This window comes from Macrobrachium nipponense, chromosome 22, assembly GCF_015104395.2.
Source record: "Macrobrachium nipponense isolate FS-2020 chromosome 22, ASM1510439v2, whole genome shotgun sequence".
Taxonomy (NCBI): domain Eukaryota; kingdom Metazoa; phylum Arthropoda; class Malacostraca; order Decapoda; family Palaemonidae; genus Macrobrachium; species Macrobrachium nipponense.
In genome coordinates, this window is record NC_087213.1 from 45,290,821 (window position 1) to 45,308,954 (window position 18,134).

The 18,134-nt window shown below is 40.8% G+C and overlaps 1 protein-coding gene and 1 long non-coding RNA gene across 2 annotated transcripts in view; one reads left to right on the forward strand and one right to left on the reverse strand.

The window, feature by feature from the left end:
- LOC135198618 (V-type proton ATPase subunit G-like) overlaps positions 1-10,636 on the forward strand; it is a 65,827-nt gene extending 55,191 nt beyond the window's left edge. Inside the window, exons 3-4 of the mRNA XM_064226370.1 lie at positions 44-142; positions 10,220-10,636. Of these exons, the coding sequence (XP_064082440.1) occupies positions 44-142; positions 10,220-10,291 (171 nt within the window). The 3' untranslated portion in view covers positions 10,292-10,636. The remainder of the gene's footprint in view (positions 1-43; positions 143-10,219) is intronic.
- Positions 10,437-17,303, reverse strand: LOC135198619 (uncharacterized). Its single transcript, XR_010310847.1, has 2 exons — positions 16,553-17,303; positions 10,437-11,398 (listed from the first exon to the last, which is right to left on the reverse strand). It is a non-coding gene; the product is annotated as an uncharacterized LOC135198619 (long non-coding RNA).
- Between the last annotated feature and the right edge of the window lie 831 nt (positions 17,304-18,134).

The window sequence follows — 18,134 nt, forward strand, 5'->3', positions numbered from 1 at the left end:
TTTTATCCTTTTTATTTTAAAAATATTTTATATTATTTCACAGCACCTTGGTTCACAAGATGATGCTGCATTAAAGATCAAGAATGAGACCCATGAGAAGATTCTTGCAATGAACAAGCAAGTGGGTGCTCATAAGGACAAGGTAAGTGGGAATACTTGTTTTTGTTGGAATTTGCCTCTCTTAATATGAAGTAAGGAATTTAAGTATTGTAAGCATTTAATTTGTAGTGGGACTAATCGAACTGAGTATATCTGTAGGAACTTGCCTTTTAAATGCCATGGATTATAAGGGTATCAGCATCCGGTACAATAATATTTTACATAGGTTTGTGGGTGCAGTCTGTCATTTTTCCTTTGACTTTCTTCTGGAGTTTTAGTTTTGGGAAGTTTGAGCCACCCAAAATCTTGATCCTTCCAGATGCTGCATTTAGTTGCTTTTCCCATGTGGTGGTCATTTAACCAATGTCCTTAACCATGAGGTGTGCCATAGCCATTGAACCACTCTGTTCGTTACTTGCAGGGCTATGACTGCGTATTTATGATTTAGTGTGTCTTTATACAGATGTTATATGTTGGGTATGACTGCATATTTATGATTTAGTGTATATCTTTATACAGATATTATATGCTGGGTATGACTGCATATTTATGATTTAGTGTATATCTTTATACAGATGTTATTGCCGGGTATGACTGCATATTTATGATTTAGCGTATATCTTTATACAGGTGTCATATGCCAGACTTTGCTAAGCAACAGAATAATATAAAATGGCCAACATATAAAACAAAACTGAGAAAAATGAAAAGATGATGATTACCAACCTTCGTTACAGTAATACCTCAATTTTATGCGATTCAAGTTGAGGAAATTCACAATAGCACAGACTTTTCATTGGAACCTCTCAAATTATTATACACTAGTTTTTTAGAGAGACAAACGCAAATGCAACATGTTTGAACGCTCAAGATACCTTGCAAAAGTGTTTGTTTGGTTTTTTATGTAATTTATAGTTTTATTGTAGTGTCTTACCGAACAATTATAGAGCCGTGATTTCCACGAGCGGCAGGATACTAAATTCAAATTTAGCGCGTCGGCGTCGCCAACACTGGTGGTGATGACGTCATCTCCCTCCACTCGCGGGAGAACCAGGTACAACTGCCCAGGTGAATCCAATTCTTTTCCTGCCGGCGTCCGGTGAACATCGGTGGTCGGTGCGGTTGGATGACTTTGCTTCGCTTTTTTTCTTGTGAATTGATCTTCGGAATTGGTGAAGTACTCTTTTTTGGCGTTGTTGTTATTTTGCTTTTTATTTAGGCGTTGCCATGTCGGATTCTAGTCCGTCGGGAGTTAGGTTTTGCATCTCAGGATGTAAAACTAGATTATCCAAGTTAGAATATGATTCTCACACTAAATGTGTTAAGTGTAGGGGACAGTTTGTTCAGCAGATCGAACATGTAACGAGTGTAGTGATTGGACTGATTCTCAATGGAAGTTTTTTAGTTCATACTCGGAGAAATTAGCTAAAGACAGAATTAGAAAAAGGGCCAAGCGCTAGGGAAAGTAGACTTAGCTCCGCTTCGTCTTGCGATGCTTCTGTTCCTTCTGTTTCTCCTCAATTGTTATGTCTCCTTTAACTACACCTCCTATTCCTCCTACTAATCCCACTTCTCCGGCTTCCCGTGTAGTTTCTTCCGACACCATTGCCAGTCTGGAATCGAGGTTAGATCAGAAATTTTCGGTACTAGCGAATACGGTTTTGCAACTTGGTAATTCAGTTAAGACGTTTTTGGAGAAAGCGGCTTCAGGTAAGAGTGTAGTTGAGGGTGCGTCTGTCTGTCCTGACACGTCCCTAGACAAAGGTCACTGTCCAGCTCCCCCGCACCGGGGAGAAGACATACCGGAAGTCCAAGGGAGTCGATCGGGATTTGCCCACAGACACGCCTCTTGTTGAGCCTGTTGCGCCTCAACAGGGCTCGGTTAAGCGTTGGAAAGGTGTTGCGGTCAGACGCCTTTCGAATGATTCAAGCGATTCGTCTCCGGTCGCGCGGCGCTCTTGGCGAGATTCGCCCGTTTCGCGTCCCTTAAAGAGGCGTTCAGGCGCCGATTCTTCGCCTCCTCCAGTCAAGCGGTATAAGGAGCCTGAGAGTAGGGTTGCTCCGCGGCCGTTAGCGGCTCGTTCGTCGCCTCAATCTGTGCCTTTTTCGGCTCATCTACTAGTAGAGATTGTGGTTTTAGCGCTGTAGCTAGCAGTTCTAAGGGTGTTTCTTTAGGCGCTTTTTCGTCTGTTACGCCTGATGCGCCTGTTTCGCCTCGAATTTCGGCGGCTCCGAGCGAGGCGCAAGTAGTTTTTCCGCCTCCTGCTGAACATTTAGGCTCTTCCAAGCCTACGTTAACTGTTTTTGATTTGTCTCTGGCGCCTTTGCGCAAGCAGTTAGAGATGTTAACCAACTGGATGAATGAGTCCAAGGGTGGTTCGAAAACCTTCAGATCCGGTTGTAGTTCCGTCTACTCTTCGGCGGTATCGGAGAATGAAGAAGAAGTAGAGGAGGAGGATTCACATCACCTCTCGTGTTATTCACGTCTCCTTAGATTTCTTCTGGTTTCTTATCCAGATTATTTTGAGAAAGCGGCTCCGCGCTCCCCAACTTCGACTTTTTTGATGAGGAGGAAAACTTCAGACCCTCTCCTCCCAAAACTTGTTCTATCTAAAGCGGTTAGACATTCGTTTGAAAGAGACGGAGAAATGGATGTCTATGAAAAGAGACTTAGGGAAGGCTCTTTTTTGCTACCCTCCCTCTAAGTTGCTTCGTAAGAGGTATAGGTTTTATGTAACTGGGGAAGCTCCTTCTCTGGGAGTTTCTGCCTCCTCCCAGGGAGACTTCTCCAGTTTAATCGACTCCTCTAGAAGATCTGCTTTCGCCGCAGCGAAAGTTTTCTTTACAGCGCCTGAGTTGAACCACGTTGTAAAGAATCAATTTAAACTTTTGGAAGTCCTTTAGCTTCCTTGATTGGACTATTGGCGCTTTAGCGGCCAAGATCGAAGACTGTCCTTCTCTTTCTCAGGAGTTAGCGGAGGATTGGATTGGTGTTCTGTCCTGTGCGGACAAATCCATTAGGGATGGATGTGATGAGTTAGCTTCGCTCATCGCCTTTGGTACCCTTAAGAAAAGGCAACTTTGGTGCTCCTTTGCTTCTAAAAGGGTTACGTCCCAACAGAAGTCTGCTCTCTTGTTTGCTCCTTTTGTGAAAGATAACCTCTTTCCAGACGATGTAGTGTTGTCAATTTCGTCTGCGCTAGATAAGAAATCTACTTCGGATTTACTGGCACAGTCTATACTAGAGACCTAAAGCTCCTGTGGAGACTGTTCCTTCGGTTTCTCCTCTGGCCCAAGCGCCTTTTCGAGGGAGAAAACCCAAGCGCTTCTTTCGGCCGAAGTCGAATTTGCGACCTCAGTCTAAGGCCTCGGCCAAGGTTAACAAACCTTCCAAATGAAAGCTCGGTTCTTCATGCACCAGTGGGAGCCAGGCTGGCGCTGTTTTGGGAGGAATGGGAAAACAGAGGAGCAGAAGCCTGGGTAGTGCAAGTACTCAAGTTCGGCTATCGTATTCCTCTCGTTTCACCTCCCTCGCTCTCACCTGTGCCAATTCCATTCCAGGCATACTCTCCGGGCTCAGACAAATTTCTGGCGCTAGCCGCAGAAGTGGAAGCGCTTGTTCTCAAAGAAGCGATCTAGAACAGATAGAAGGGGATTTTCCTCCAGGCTTTTACAATCGTCTTTTTGTAGTTCCCAAGTCATCAGGGGGCTGGAGGCCGGTTTTGGATGTGAGCGCCCTGAACTTGCATGTCCAGAAACAAAATTTCATATGGAGAGACACTCGGTCGGTTTCTGGAGTCCATCAGACAGGGGGATTGGATGGTCTCTCTGGACATGCAAGACGCTTATTTTCACATTCCGATACATCGCGAATCTCGGAAGTACCTGAGGTTCATGTTCGAAGGCAAGGTGTTTTCAGTTTCGGGCGCTTTGCTTCGGACTAGCGACCGCCCTCCTCAAGTTTTCACCAGGGTTCTATCCCGATAGGAAGCTGGCTGCACATATTAGGAGTAAGAATCTCCCTCTATCTGGACGATTGGCTTCTCCGGTCGGAATCAGAGAGTCGGTGCATGAAGGACCTTGGAACAACTCTGGATCTTGCCAGAAAGTTAGGAATTCTGGTCAACACAGAAGTCCCAGTTGGTTCCATCTCAGAGCATCCTTATTTGGGGATGATTCTGAATGCTCAAGTTTTTCGGGCTTTTCTGTCCCCGAAGAGGGTTCAAGGCTGTCTGGAGACAGTTCAGGAGTTCTTGGACAAAAAGGTAAGTTCTGCCAATCAGTGGATGAGGCTCCTGGGCAAATTGACGTCAGTGGAGAAATTTGTGCGTGGGAAGACTGCACATGAGACCTCTGCAGTTTTTCCTGAGAGCCTCTTGGTGCAGGAAGACACAACCAGACTCGATTACCTTTCCTGTCACAGATCAAATAAAAGAGGACCTAAGGTGGTGGCTCTCTCGAGCAAGGTTGGAAGAAGGGTTAGATTTACGACCCATCCTCCCGAACCTACAGTTCTTTTCCGACGCATCGGACACAGGTTGGGGAGCCCTACTGGGAAATCAACGGACTTCAGGAGCTTGGTCGGAGAAGGAGAAGAAGTTCCACATAAATGTAAAGGAACTGTTAGCAATTTTCTTGGGGCTCAGACAGTTTCGGAGCTTAGTAGAAGGGCGAGTAGTGGCAGTGCATTCCGACAACTCCACGGCTCTCTCGTACGTGCGGAAACAAGGGGGGGACTCAGTCTTTCTCTCTGTACGAAGTTAGCCAAGGATCTCCTCCTGTGGTCAAACGAAGCGAAGGTTCAGCTAGTCCCGAGATTTGTTCCTTGGGCCGGGAAAGATGAACGTCCTGGCGGACGAGTTAAGGTCGTCAACAGCAAGTGTTACCTCTGGAGTGGACTTTGGACAACAAGATTTGTCAGAAACTTTGGCGCCTTTGGGGACGACCATCAATAGACCTGTTCGCGACATCAAGGAACAACCGTCTTCCTCTCTTTTGTTCGCCAGTCCCAGATCCTCTAGCTTGGTCGGTGGACGCAATGCTGTTGGATTGGTCGGGTCTGGAAGCTTATGCATTCCCTCCGTTCGGTCTAATAAGAGAGGTGCTGAACAAGTTCATGTCGCACAGCAATGTAACGCTAACGTTAATCGCTCCCTTTTGGCCCAGGAAAGAGTGGTTCCCGGACCTTCTCCAGTTGTTAGTAGACTTCCCCAGACTTCTCCTCCAGAGAAGTGGCTTCTCAAACAACCTCACTTCAAGAGGTTCCACCAAAACTTGTCCGCTCTAGCTCTGACAGGGTTCAGACTGTCCGGAATCTTGTCAGAGCGAAAGGATTTTCAAGAAGAGCTGCAGAAGCTATCGCTCGTTGTAGGAGAGAGTCTTCTAACAAACTCTATCAAGGGAAGTGGAGAATCTTCAGAGAGTGGTGTAGAAGTGCTAAAGTCTCTACTTCTGCGACCTCTTTAACAGAAATAGCAGATTTTCTTCTATTTCTTAGGAACTCTAAGAAACTGGCTCCTTCGACGATCAGAGGATATAGAGCCATGCTCTCTTCGGTTTTTCGACATCGAGGGTTTGGATATTTCCTCCAATTCAGATCTGTCGGACCTCATTAGGTCTTTCGAAACCAGTAAGCTCCCGCAAGATACAGTGGCTTGGAACTTAGATGTGGTGCTTAAGTTCCTCATGGGGCCACCGTTTGAGCCTTTGAAGTCGGCTTCACTCAGGAACTTGACTAAGAAGGCACTTTCTTATTGCACTAGCTTCTGCTAGCGTGTCACGAATTGCACGCTATAGACAAAAGAGTCGGTTTCTCTCAAGGCAATGCTGTATTTTCGGTATCTTTGACCTTTCTAGCCAAAAATGAGAATCCTTCTAATCCTTGGCCGAGGAGTTTTGTGGTAAGGAACTTATCTGATTTGGTTGGACATGAGGAGGAAGAAAGGCTCTTATGTCCAGTCAGGCTATTAAGCAGTATCTGTTTGCCACTAAGGGTATTAGAGGACAATCTTCTAAGCTCTGGACCTCGTTCAAAATCCCTCTCGTCCTCTTTCTAAGAATGCTATATCGTTCTTTATTAGAGAGCTTATCAGGGAAGCTCACTCGCAGTCCGAGAACGACAATCTTTCCGTTCTGAGAGTTAAAGCTCACGAGGTTTAGAGCAGTGGCAATTCTTTAGCATTCAGAAGAATTTATCTTTAGCTTCGATTCTTCAGAGCACGTTCTGGAGATCGAATTCGGTTTTTGCGAGTCATTATCTCAAAGAGAGAGAAACGGTTTTCGAGAATTGTAAAACGTTTAGGTCCGGTGGCGGTTTCTGGCATGGTGTTGGGAGAAACGGCACAGGGGTCGTCACCTCTATGCTAACTTTTCACCTTGAATAGGTTGTCGATTTCAAGGGAAGCTGGGGGTACTGAGTACCTGGATACTCACCAGTCTGTTAGGTCAGATTTTACAATGGTTGGGTATATATGTTTTTTAAATCTGGTGTTGGTGACAAATGTTTTGTATGATTGAATTTCTGGTCTTAGCCCAGGGCAAGGGCAATCTTTGTTGTTACTATCCCTCCGTCAGTCAGCCTTGACTCGCTTGAACTACGGAAAGGATTCCACTCCTGTAGAGGCTAACTTTGGTCAAATTCCAATTCCTCTACAATAGTAAGAAGAGCACCGACCAGAGGCAGTAACAGTCTGCTGTAGCTCTCTTACAAGGTAGGTACAACAGACACACCTTGAGTGTTTACTGTATTGCAATAAATGTAACCATTTAAAAATACTAGTGGTCCACTGAATCCCACCTTCCCATAAATGTGTAATCAGCTCTATAATTGTTCGGTAAGACACTACAATAAAAATGAAATTTTCATTATTAAAATGAAGTTTTATTGTATACTTACCGAACAATTATGATTATACCCACCCTCCTCCCCTTAGGTGGACGGACGGGCAGAAAGAATTGGATTCACCTGGGCAGTTGTACCTGGTTCTCCCGCGAGTGGAGGGAGATGACGTCATCACCACCAGTGTTGGCGACGCCGACGCGCTAAATTTGAATTTAGTATCCTGCCGCTCGTGGAAATCACGGCTCTATAATTGTTTCGGTAAGTATACAATAAAACTTCATTTTAATAATGAAAATTTCATGTTTTCAAGCTTTTATCCTTGTTAATGAAATAATGTTTAATAATAAAAGTAATAATTCTCTCTCTCTCTCTCTCTCTCTCTCTGGGAAAGTCTGCTGTATGCAATGCACATGAAAATATCCTTTCCCTTATCTTTTGTTTTTAACTCAGAGAAGCTCAGAGCTAGAGCTGTCAGATATGTCAAGTTAATGTGACAGATGGGGGGAGTGTTGCCAGTTAGCATTTCAATGATTGTTACATATTTCTCTCTCTCTCTCTCTCTCTCCCTTCCTTCTCCCTCTCTCCTCCCTCTCTCCCTCCTCGTCTCTCTCTCTCTTCTCACTCTCTCTCTCCGGTCTCTCTCCTCTCTCTCTCTCTCTTTGTAGTTAGTGATAGATAATTTTTGATTGATCTAGTCTTGCCTTTACTGTCTAGAGCTGTAGAGGCACCGTTCTAAATCATAGACACAACTGTGAGTTGTAATAGTTCAAATAAAAAGCACTGTTCATGAAAATAATTTCAAAACAAGGATAAAGAAAGAGAATAACGTGTTTAAATATAATTTAAACACTTAAAATATAAATAATTTTTTTTTTTCTTAAAAACAGTTTGGCAAATGATGAACAAATTCCAAACACGAAGTTTGCAGGGAAGAAAATGTTATTCTTATCTACTGTAAACGTTAAAAGAAAATGGCAAAGTTTGAATGCAGTATGAAAGAAAATGTGAGTGCCTAAATATAGGGGTAACTTTATTAGTTTTCACCTTGTAAGAGTAACCGTTGTAGGATTGTTCACGTGTGCTTGTAAATCATATATATCCGTATTTTTAAGAGTAATACTGTAAGATGACTGAAATATTAAAGTGTTTTTGGATGATGGAAGTTTAAGGTATATTTGGTGTTTGAATTAGTAAAATATGCAATCGTGAGCATTTTTAGAGAGGGTCTTTAAGTTATTCGCAGATTTCAGCTATTTGTGGGCAGTTGTCCTTAACATCCGTGAATACTGTGGTGCAACTGTATTGGGGAAAGATCAATAGTACTTTGTAATCTAAGGGCCTCTTTCCTAATATAGGGGTAGCATTGGGGAAGGACTAACCTCTGTGCAGGTTTCTCCACTTTTATTTGCAGCATTTATTGCCGCAGATCGCTTCTAAAAAGTTTTCGGTCCTTATAGGAGATTCTTTTTTTACCAAAGCAGAGGTTTTCTCATCAAGGTCATATCATTTTGTGGAAGCTTTTTGACCTGGTAAGAATCAAGTGTGGGTTCTTTCCTGTTACCTGAACATGGGTCATCAGGTGTGTGTTATCAGATACGATGTTAAAGTTCTCATGGGAGGAAGGATCCAGTACTTTAGATACCCCAGTATAAGTCTGGGGTGCAATCATGCGAGATCTAGATTTTCAGAAGTTTAAATGGTATTAGAGGAGGTCTATTAAACCTATAATCACAATTTCTTAGCAATCAGTGGAACTTAAAGCAGTATGTATGTACAGTCAAACCCTCCCCCCCCCCTCGTATTCACATTCTTGAGATTTGTGGACTCCTATTCGCAGATTTTTCTTTGGACTACATCTACCCATTATTTGCGGGAAATTTGCCTATTGTGGGTTTTTTTTCCAATGATAAATATTCACTAATTAGTGTATGTTTTTGTTATTTTCATGACGAAATACATTTTTATGATGAAAGAATCACTAATTTTCAAATATTAATACTAATACTGTGTTGGTAAGTTTAATGAGATTCAATATCATATAATAAAGAGATGCATGTTTTTCATATGGTAAATAAATGATTTACTAATTTTCAAAATATTAATATTAATGTAAACAGCAATAATATCAATTCATTAAAGAAAATACTATAGTGAATTAATATGATTTTAGTTTATAAATTAAAATGCAAGAAAGAAGGAAATTCATATTTTCCTGCATCTTTCCTTTTATCTCCAGGTACTAAAATGAGGTCCAAAGCTGTCAAATATAATAAGTAATGTGACAGGAAGAGGAATAAGTATGTTGTGTTGTCACTAAACTTCATGTAATTTCTCTCTCTTTTACCGAGATAAGAAAATTCTTATGGTACATGTACGTATGTTTATTAATACAGGCAGCCCCCGGCTAATGGCAGGGGTTCCATTCCTGGGGGCCTGACACTAAGCGAAGTTTGCCTAACCGAAATTCAAAAATCTACGGGTGTCACAATCCACCTTAAAGTGCCCTAGACATGTTAACTATGCCTTAGTGTCATAGCCAGATATTAAGCTCTAATATATAAGAGAGAAAGTGGGGGGGGACTGTATTTTTGCATTATACCTTTATTTGGTGTTGAATCTTTACTTGTTAAGAAAATATTAGCAAGGAAATATAGTACTAATAAATGTAGGCTGCAGTTGTAGCTGAAGCTGAGAAAACAAAATGTTCACACTGCTAGTGACTTTAAATTACTGTGCATCAGCAACATGAATGCAACTCTACTGCAAATAATAGTGGAGAAAAAAATTATTTTAATAAAGAATATATTGGACTTGAAAGAATACATTTTACTGTTGTTTTCATGCTGATAATAAATTAATACGTAAATATCGTATTGTTATGAAATAAGATAAAAATAACGAACGTAATCAGTTATTGACACAAAATAACATGCTCCTGACACCATCCATTAACGAAAAAAATAACAATAGAGTTCACAACAAGATGTAAATATTTAAGTCATATTTCAACTTGGAAGCACTTCATATAACAAAAAATAACCTATTTACGCTAAATAGAAGCAAGAAAATCACTCTGAATCGAGTTAAGTAGGGCGAAATAACTGCGTCTTCCCTCAGCTGATTTTTCCAAACCAAAACATAGATCACTTTGTATTTTATAATATTATACATAGTAATATGAGACTAAGTACGTATAAAATTGTTTTATGATTTTTTAAAAAGTATGTTAAGCATAATGCTGATTCAAAAAGTATAAAATGTTTGCTTCCTATATTTCAGGTAATTGAGCGTATTTTGCAACTTGTGAATGACATCAGGCCGGAAATGCACATTAATGCCAAGAAGGAATAAGACACACTTTCCATTTGATGTGTTTCTCTATTTATGGTGTTATAGTAGGTGGTTGTAGCTGTTTATGGTGTCATAAGAATGGAATGTTTACATTAACATTGATTAAATATTGGGTTGACAAATTTAGCTTACCTCTTACAGTTTCAAAGAGCCCATTCCTTTTATAAACTTTTTTTAAGGTTTGTATTTTAGTGTAACATAGTTCTGGATTAACACTCCCCATGTATTATTTTATTGCCGATATGTCATAGTTCACAAAGTTATTCATAAGTCATTCCATCAGTGAAATGAGTAAATGTTGCCATGTGATGATGTGTATAGTGTATAATAAAATATTTGATTTTGTATTATGTTTTTTGTAAACCTTTGACAAAGGAAAATACTATGCCTACACAGTTTAGATCCAAGAGCAAATACATTCACCATAATATTACTAGCCTATTTGGAAGATCACTTCCATGAAGGATTTGAACACAAGCAGGTGACAATAGTTATTTCCTTTAATATACAAAAAGCTTATGGTACCACCTGCAGATACTTAATATTAAGAACATTGCAAAAAAATATGCACTTAGTTATTATTGGAAATTTTCTAATAAGCCATCCTTTCAAGTATAAATAGATATTCAAAGACTTCCTCACTTGAGAACGAAGTTCCCTGCAGCGCACTCTTCACACTAACAATGAATGACATTAGTCGATGAAAAAAATGTTTACGTACATGAACAATTTTGCAATACTCTTCACGGCATCAAACATAGGACATTGTTATATGCCAGCCTTGGCCAAGCAACAGAATTCTATAAAATGGCTAACCTTGGCCAAGCAATAAAATGGCTGACATATAAAACAAAATAAAAAAAAACGGGAAAGTGGAAAGATGATTACTAATTATACTCTGTTAACATTTAATTACATTTACTCAGCAATTAATAACAGTTTACAATTAGTACTAGGGACATGTGAATAATAAATAACCTAAAATTATCAAGATTTGCAGGTGCCGTAAAAGATGATAAAAGATGAAATTTTTGTCACAGGTGGATGGATCCAGATGACGAATGCAAGGGCATTGTGTCCTTGGTCACTCCCAATCAAGGCATCCCTCTGGAAAAGAGAGATGTTGATTTAACTACAGGATTGGTGAAAATTGAGGCCCTAATACCATGCATTGAAATAATGATTCACTATCAACGTGCTGACAAATGGCATAGCTGACCAAAACTCAATAGTATCGCACTGTTAACAAATTGTTTTTAAGACCAGTACGCAACTGGTGGGTGTCAGACTGAGGAAAGGATTGAATGGGAGAACAAATTTAGGGTTTGCCAATGAATTTCATGTGGTGGATCACAGGAGATAACTTGAAGGGGTTTCATTAACCCTTAAGAGCCAGACTAAAAAATCGATATGCAGCACCCCAGATCAGTGAAACTTTGTCAGCCAATTTAAGAAAATATACCAATGGAAAGAGTCAGATAATGCAAATGCACATGGTGTAAGAAAAAAATTAAAAAGAATTTTCCCTATCTTCTAAGGGAAGCTAAAAATTACTGTCTATAACCCCTTGTGGGCCCTCTTTTACAAGACAATCTTAAATTTTACCAAGTTATATATGTTTTTTCTGTAAAATTACAGCTCGTACAATATCATAACAGATACAAAGTAAAATCGGTAACAAATTTTGATTATTTGGTGCAAAATATTTACATACATTTACAGAGATTGAAGATGCAGTAACTTTTTTTGTATTATAAAGTTCTTTTCTAATATTTCTTTGCAAAATTACAAATATAACTGACATACTATCATAAAGATAAAAAGTAAAACCAACAGCAACCCGTGGGTATATTTATGAGCAAATAAATAACGACATCATCCCCGTAGTGGTGTCAGTGGACCTCATGCGGCGCACTGTAGGCATTACTTAAGGTTCTTTGCAGCATGCCTTCGGCCACTATCTGCAACCACTTTCTTTCCTTTTATTGTACCTCTTTTCATATCATCTTTCTTCATCTTACTTTCCACCCTCTCCTAACACTTAATTCATAGTGTAACTGCGAGGTTTTTCTCATGTTACACCTTTCAAACCTTTTACTATCAATTTCCATTTCAGCGCTGAATGACCTCATAGGTCGTAGTGCTTGGCCTTTGGCCTAAATTTTATATTCAACTCAAGACATCATGTGAGAGAGAGAGAGAGACAGTACATGCTCCCTTCAAGTCAAGATCACAAGTAACTCACTCAAGAACTGCCCACTTGATTTGTTCATATGCAGAACAAACCTTCGGTCTTAACAATAGACTATTTCCAAGCGCATCTGGTAAACCAGTCGATACAATTAGAGATTGTAAGCAAGGAATCTGCGAGATCTGGCAACGCCTGCGCATACAAGGTGAGATCTGGTCGAAGACCGTATCTAAACCCTGTGATACCCAGTCTTTTCCTAACTGCCTTGGAGAGTATAGCCTATTATACTATAACCTTTTGTTAAATAAAGGTATATTCTGGTGTTGTAGAGTGCAGTCACTGCTTGTCATCCCTCTGAATGTGTAAACGATTTCAGTGAAATAGATTTTAAGACTATTGAAATGTTAGTAAAATTTCCTGAAATCAAATATGAAATACCAATCTGTATAGCTCTGAGAAAGTTTTTGTGGTTAAAATTAAGAACAGAGAACACATTTGATAACGTCAGATGGTAATTACCATTATCCAGTGATTCAAGTGCACCGATTCGACCGCACATTCCCAGAGACACCTCTGTATTCAGGTGAACCTCATTTACAAAACACGAGATTGCAGAAGCATGGAGCACTTCTGACTTTATACACATTTTGCTGTATTTTTACCATTTTCAAGATTTGTATTATGATTTTATTTCAGGGGAAAATATAATGTTTCCTTTTGATAATCAGCACAACGTATTTTAGTTCTGTAAAACAACCATTGCAAAATAAATGAAGATGAAAAGAACCACAGATTAACCAACTTTTCTAAACTACTACTAACCAATCAGCTTCAAGGAATGGTCGTGACGTAATCAGTGGGCGGGGCTTAGCTGCAAAGCTGGCTGGAATCTGCTATAGGTATGGTAACAGATACAGCAGTGTCGAGAATGTTTCCTTTGGACCCGAGGTTAGAGAGGTTGTGAGTAGTAGCACACAATTTCCTCTCACAACCAGAACAGTCAGCTCGCCTATGGCAGGTTCTGCTAGGGATTTTGTCTTCTCTCAAGAAGCTGGTCCCTCACGGTTGTCTACATCTTTGTGCGAAGAGGTGAGAAAGGACATTCGTTGGTGGTTGGACAATCAGAATCTCTTAATAGATGTTACTCTGAACTCTCCCTCCGGACTTCCTTCTGTTTTCGGATGCCTCTCTCGCGGGTTGGGGTTCTCATCGCATTGGGTGTTTGGAGTTTGGAAGAGAAGCTTCTGTACAACAACATCTTGGAGTTGAAGGCAGCTTTCCTGGGTCTGAAGGATTTTTGGAAGAAGGTAGAGGGTCATTCAGTGGTTCTGATGTCGGACAACACCACGATGGTAGCCAGCTCCACTCTCTTGACAGTCGAATCACATCAATGGGCAATCGAAAACTCAGTGGAACTCTCAGCAAGATACATTCCAGGCAAAAAGAATGTGGTCAAAGACAAGTTGAGCCATCAGAACCAAATTCTAGGCACGGAGTGGCCTCTACATCAGGTAGTGGCGGACAGGCTTTTTCAGGTGTGGGGGAGGCCTATGTTAGACCTCTTTGCAACCCACTACAACAAGTAGCTAGAGGTCTATTGCTTGGTGGTTCCAAATCCCCTGGCATTAGCCGAGGATGCCTTTCAACATCCTTGGGACAACTTAGAGGTGTACGCATTTCCTCCATTTTGCCTGATCCGTCAAGTGCTGAACAGGGTGATGAGACCTCGAAACTTCAAGGTGACATTTGCAGACCTTCTGCTTCTGCTTTCAGGGGTTCCAAGAGAAATTCCATCATGGAGGTCAGGGGTTCTGAGAGAAATTCCCCCATGGAGGCAATTACTTGACCAACCTCATGTCGAAAGGTTCCATCACTCAGTAGAATCCCTGTCTCTACACAGATGGAGGCTATCAAGTATCTCCCCCGAGAGAGAGGATTTTCTCAGGAGACAGCAAGGCATATATCCAGCCATTTCATGAAGTCCTCGGCTGCAGTCTACCAAGGGAAATGGGCAATGCACTGTGATTGGTGTCGTCGACGGGGTTTCTCTCCACTCAAAGCCTCTATTCAGTGCATAGCAGATTTTTTGGTCTTTCTCAGAGATGAAAAAGGTCTTTTTATTTCTGCTATCAGAGGCTACAGAGCAGCTTTAGCCTTGGTGTTATGCCTAAGAGGTGTAGATATCTCCTCATCCTGGGAGATCTCTTTATTGTTCAAAGGTTTCAAGCAGACCTGTTCTCAAAGGGAACTTAAGCCTCCTGTATGGGATGTTTCACTTGTCCTTAAGAGTTTCACTAGAGCTCCTTACAAACCCTTACGGGATTCCTCAGACAAATTTAACGCTGACGACAGTTTTCCTTTTAGATTTGGTTTCTTTGAATAGGGTAGGAGAGCTTTATGGCCTTAGTTATGATGTGAAACATACCAGGGGTTGGGGGTCTGTGACCTTCGAATTTATCCCGGAATTCATGGCCAAGACCCAGAATCCCTTGGTACATGATGATAGATTTGCCTCCTTTCCCATACCATCTTTGAATAACTGTAGATAATGACCCACAAGAGCTCTTGTTATGTCCTGTGGGAACCTTACATAGCTATCTCAAAAGGACTCAACACCTCAGGCCGGGGTGTCGTAGGCTTCTTGTTGGTATGGGACGAGCAAAGAAAGGTTTCCAAGAATACCATTTCTTTCTGGATTCGTGAGGCAATCAAGCAGGCTTATTTGTCTCTTGATGGTTCTGTCACTGAGTCTGTGCAGGCTAGAGCACATGACGTCAGAGGTATAAGTTCCTCTCTAGCTTTCAAGAAAAATTTCGCTGCTTGTAGAGTTTTTAACGCTGGGACTTGGTTACGACAATCCACAGTCACCTCCTTTTATTTGAGAGATGTTGCACACAGGCCTATGGACACATTTTCCCTAGGTCCTGCGGTGGCTGCCCAACAAGTGGTTTAACTCGTCCTCGACTGGACCAGTTTGTATCTTACCTATGGTGATTGTGTGAAAGAGAGAATGAGTGAGTGGGCTGGTCTCTTTCTTTCTCTTATTTCCATTCTTCTTCCTTCTGGCAGGTTGAGGAATAGACATGTCACATGCATGACTGTCTGATACAGGTGAGTTCGGTAACCATACTGATAGTCTGTTGGTTGAATGTATCTACGGATATCAAACCCTCTATTCAGTAGCATATACTCCACCTTCTGGCAAGGGAAGGTCTGGAGTAATAACAGACCTCTGTGATCATATGGTTTGATATTTAACAGTCAGAATTTGTTTAGTCCCTTAAATGCAATGATCTGCTCATATATCATTGTATCGTAACTCAAATGATTGAGTTGTAGATATCGGTTTATCTATATTCTCATGGGCATTTGTCTAGCTCCTTTAGAACTCCTCTTGTTCTTGGGGGGTTCAGTTTAGGATGTCTATACCTCCCTCCAAGTATATAAGTATATAAGGGTATCCTATTGCTAAGACCGAAGGTTTGTTCTGTATATGAACAAATGACAAATTTTAAAATCAATTTGTATTTTTCATAGCAAACAAACCTGAGGTCTTACCACATACTGCCCACCTCTAGCTGACCTTCTATTAATTTTTTGTTATTCTTGGGTTGGGAAAAGATTGGGTATTGCAAGGGTTTAGACACAGTCTCCAACCAGATCTCACCTCGTATGCACAGGCGTTGCCAGATCTCGCAGATTCCTTGCTTACAATCTCCGATTGTATTAACCAGTTTACCAGCTGCGCTTGGAAATACCCTGTTGTTAAGACCTCAGGTTTGTTAGCTATGAAAAATACAAATTGATTCTAAAATTTGTCATTTTAGCCAGTCTAAAAGTTGCCATTAGTGAATTTATCGGCTATAATAGTAATGGAAACTTTCCTGCCCAACTCCTTCAAATCAGTGGCACGTAATATTGACGCTCATATGAGTGGATCCGTCCACCACCCAAAACCTGTTATTGCTACACATATGAGAGGATCCGTCCATTAAGGGTTAATCTAATTCAAGAAATATATCAGTAGGAGTTAAAAACAGGCCACCAAAATACTCTAGTCTTAGGCTTACCGTAGGAGTCGAAAGCATTGATCCAGTATATGGGTGTCCTGAACTGAGACCTGTCACACATGGAATGTGCACATCAGGAAGTAAGCGTCTGTTAGCTTATAAAGCCAATAACTGTCAGAATGAATTCAGTAGTGCCTGGGTGATGCCAAGGCAGGAGTGCCTCAGGGTTCAACCATGGCCACCGAGAGAAGGAGGCCTGGCGGATTAAACATCATCAGGGATTTCCCAAAGAAAGGTAGTCTGACTGACCTATGGTCAGTCACCTACCTGCTTTAGTATTCATCGAAATTCAGAAGAGGTCACACCACTGATTTTTGTCAAGTGAATTACTAAATTTTTTGTATTATTTGTGGAATGAATGGGCTATTGACACAAAATCTAAGTTTGCGAGTGTTTTTGTGACAATGCTGTATCATTGTGTTGTCCCAAATTGCAAGGGGAATTATGTTACAGGACCCAAAGTCAACATGTTTTCTTCACCCAAGAATGAAGAATGCAGCAAAATGACTGAGAGCCATAAAACGAGAAAGCTACACGCCGACTAAATATAGCAAAGTGAGTACAGTCAAACCTCAATTTTCGTACGCCTCTCATTTCATATATTTCGGTTTTTGTAGACTTTTTCTACAAAATTTTGTTTCAGTTATCATACATTTCCTCGGTTTTCGTACACTCGGAAATGCTCCATCCAGGGCCCAGTGCAAGACTGGACCCCAAATGGAGCGCCCGAACAAACCATCCCATCCTCTGTCGTGACCCATTTTGCTTTTGTGTTCATTGTTTTTGTACTTTTTCATTCGAGTGCAACTGCTAAATAAGCCATCATGGGGCCAAAGAAAGTTCCAATTGCTAGCCCTTGTGTAAAAAAGGCGAGAAACACAATAGAATTTAAGAAAGAATTCGTAGCAGTGTCGGAGGAAGTTGCATGCCGATCTCAGTGAGAAATGCCTAGAACAAGCGCTGCTGTTAGTGAATTTAAGGCCAGCAGAAGCTGGTTTGAAAAATTCAGAAAATGAATGGGCATACATAATGTGCCTACTTCAAGAATTAAGGACATGTTTGCAAAGTGGAATGATGTAATAAATTTTGTGGAGAATTATCATACCAACAAAGAAGTTGTATTCCGTGTCTCCAACATGTTTAGTGACAATGTCATGTTTAACTTTAGGCAAATTTTAAAGAAAACACCAGAAACAAATGTCTCTGGACAGTTTTGTTGTGCAACAGGGGCCCAGAAACTCTCAAGCTGGTCCTAGTGCCATTAAAAAATGAAGGAAGGGAGTAACCTCAGATAGTGCCAGTAGAAAATGAAGAGAAGTAACCCCAGATAGGTCATTGATATCTGAAGTCCTTGTGGAGGGAGATTCTCCCCCCAATCCAAACAATAACCTCTCCTCCTCCCTCTCCCCTCTTCTCCGTCTTCCATATGCTAACAAGTGTTTTCCATAAAGGTAAGAGTGATGTTAAATGTTCGCTTATTCATTTCATTAGTCGTTTATATTTATTTCTCATTATTTTCTGTATGTAAAACTGTTTATTCCCTATAAAATGTATTTTTTGTTAATATTTTTGGGGTCTGGAA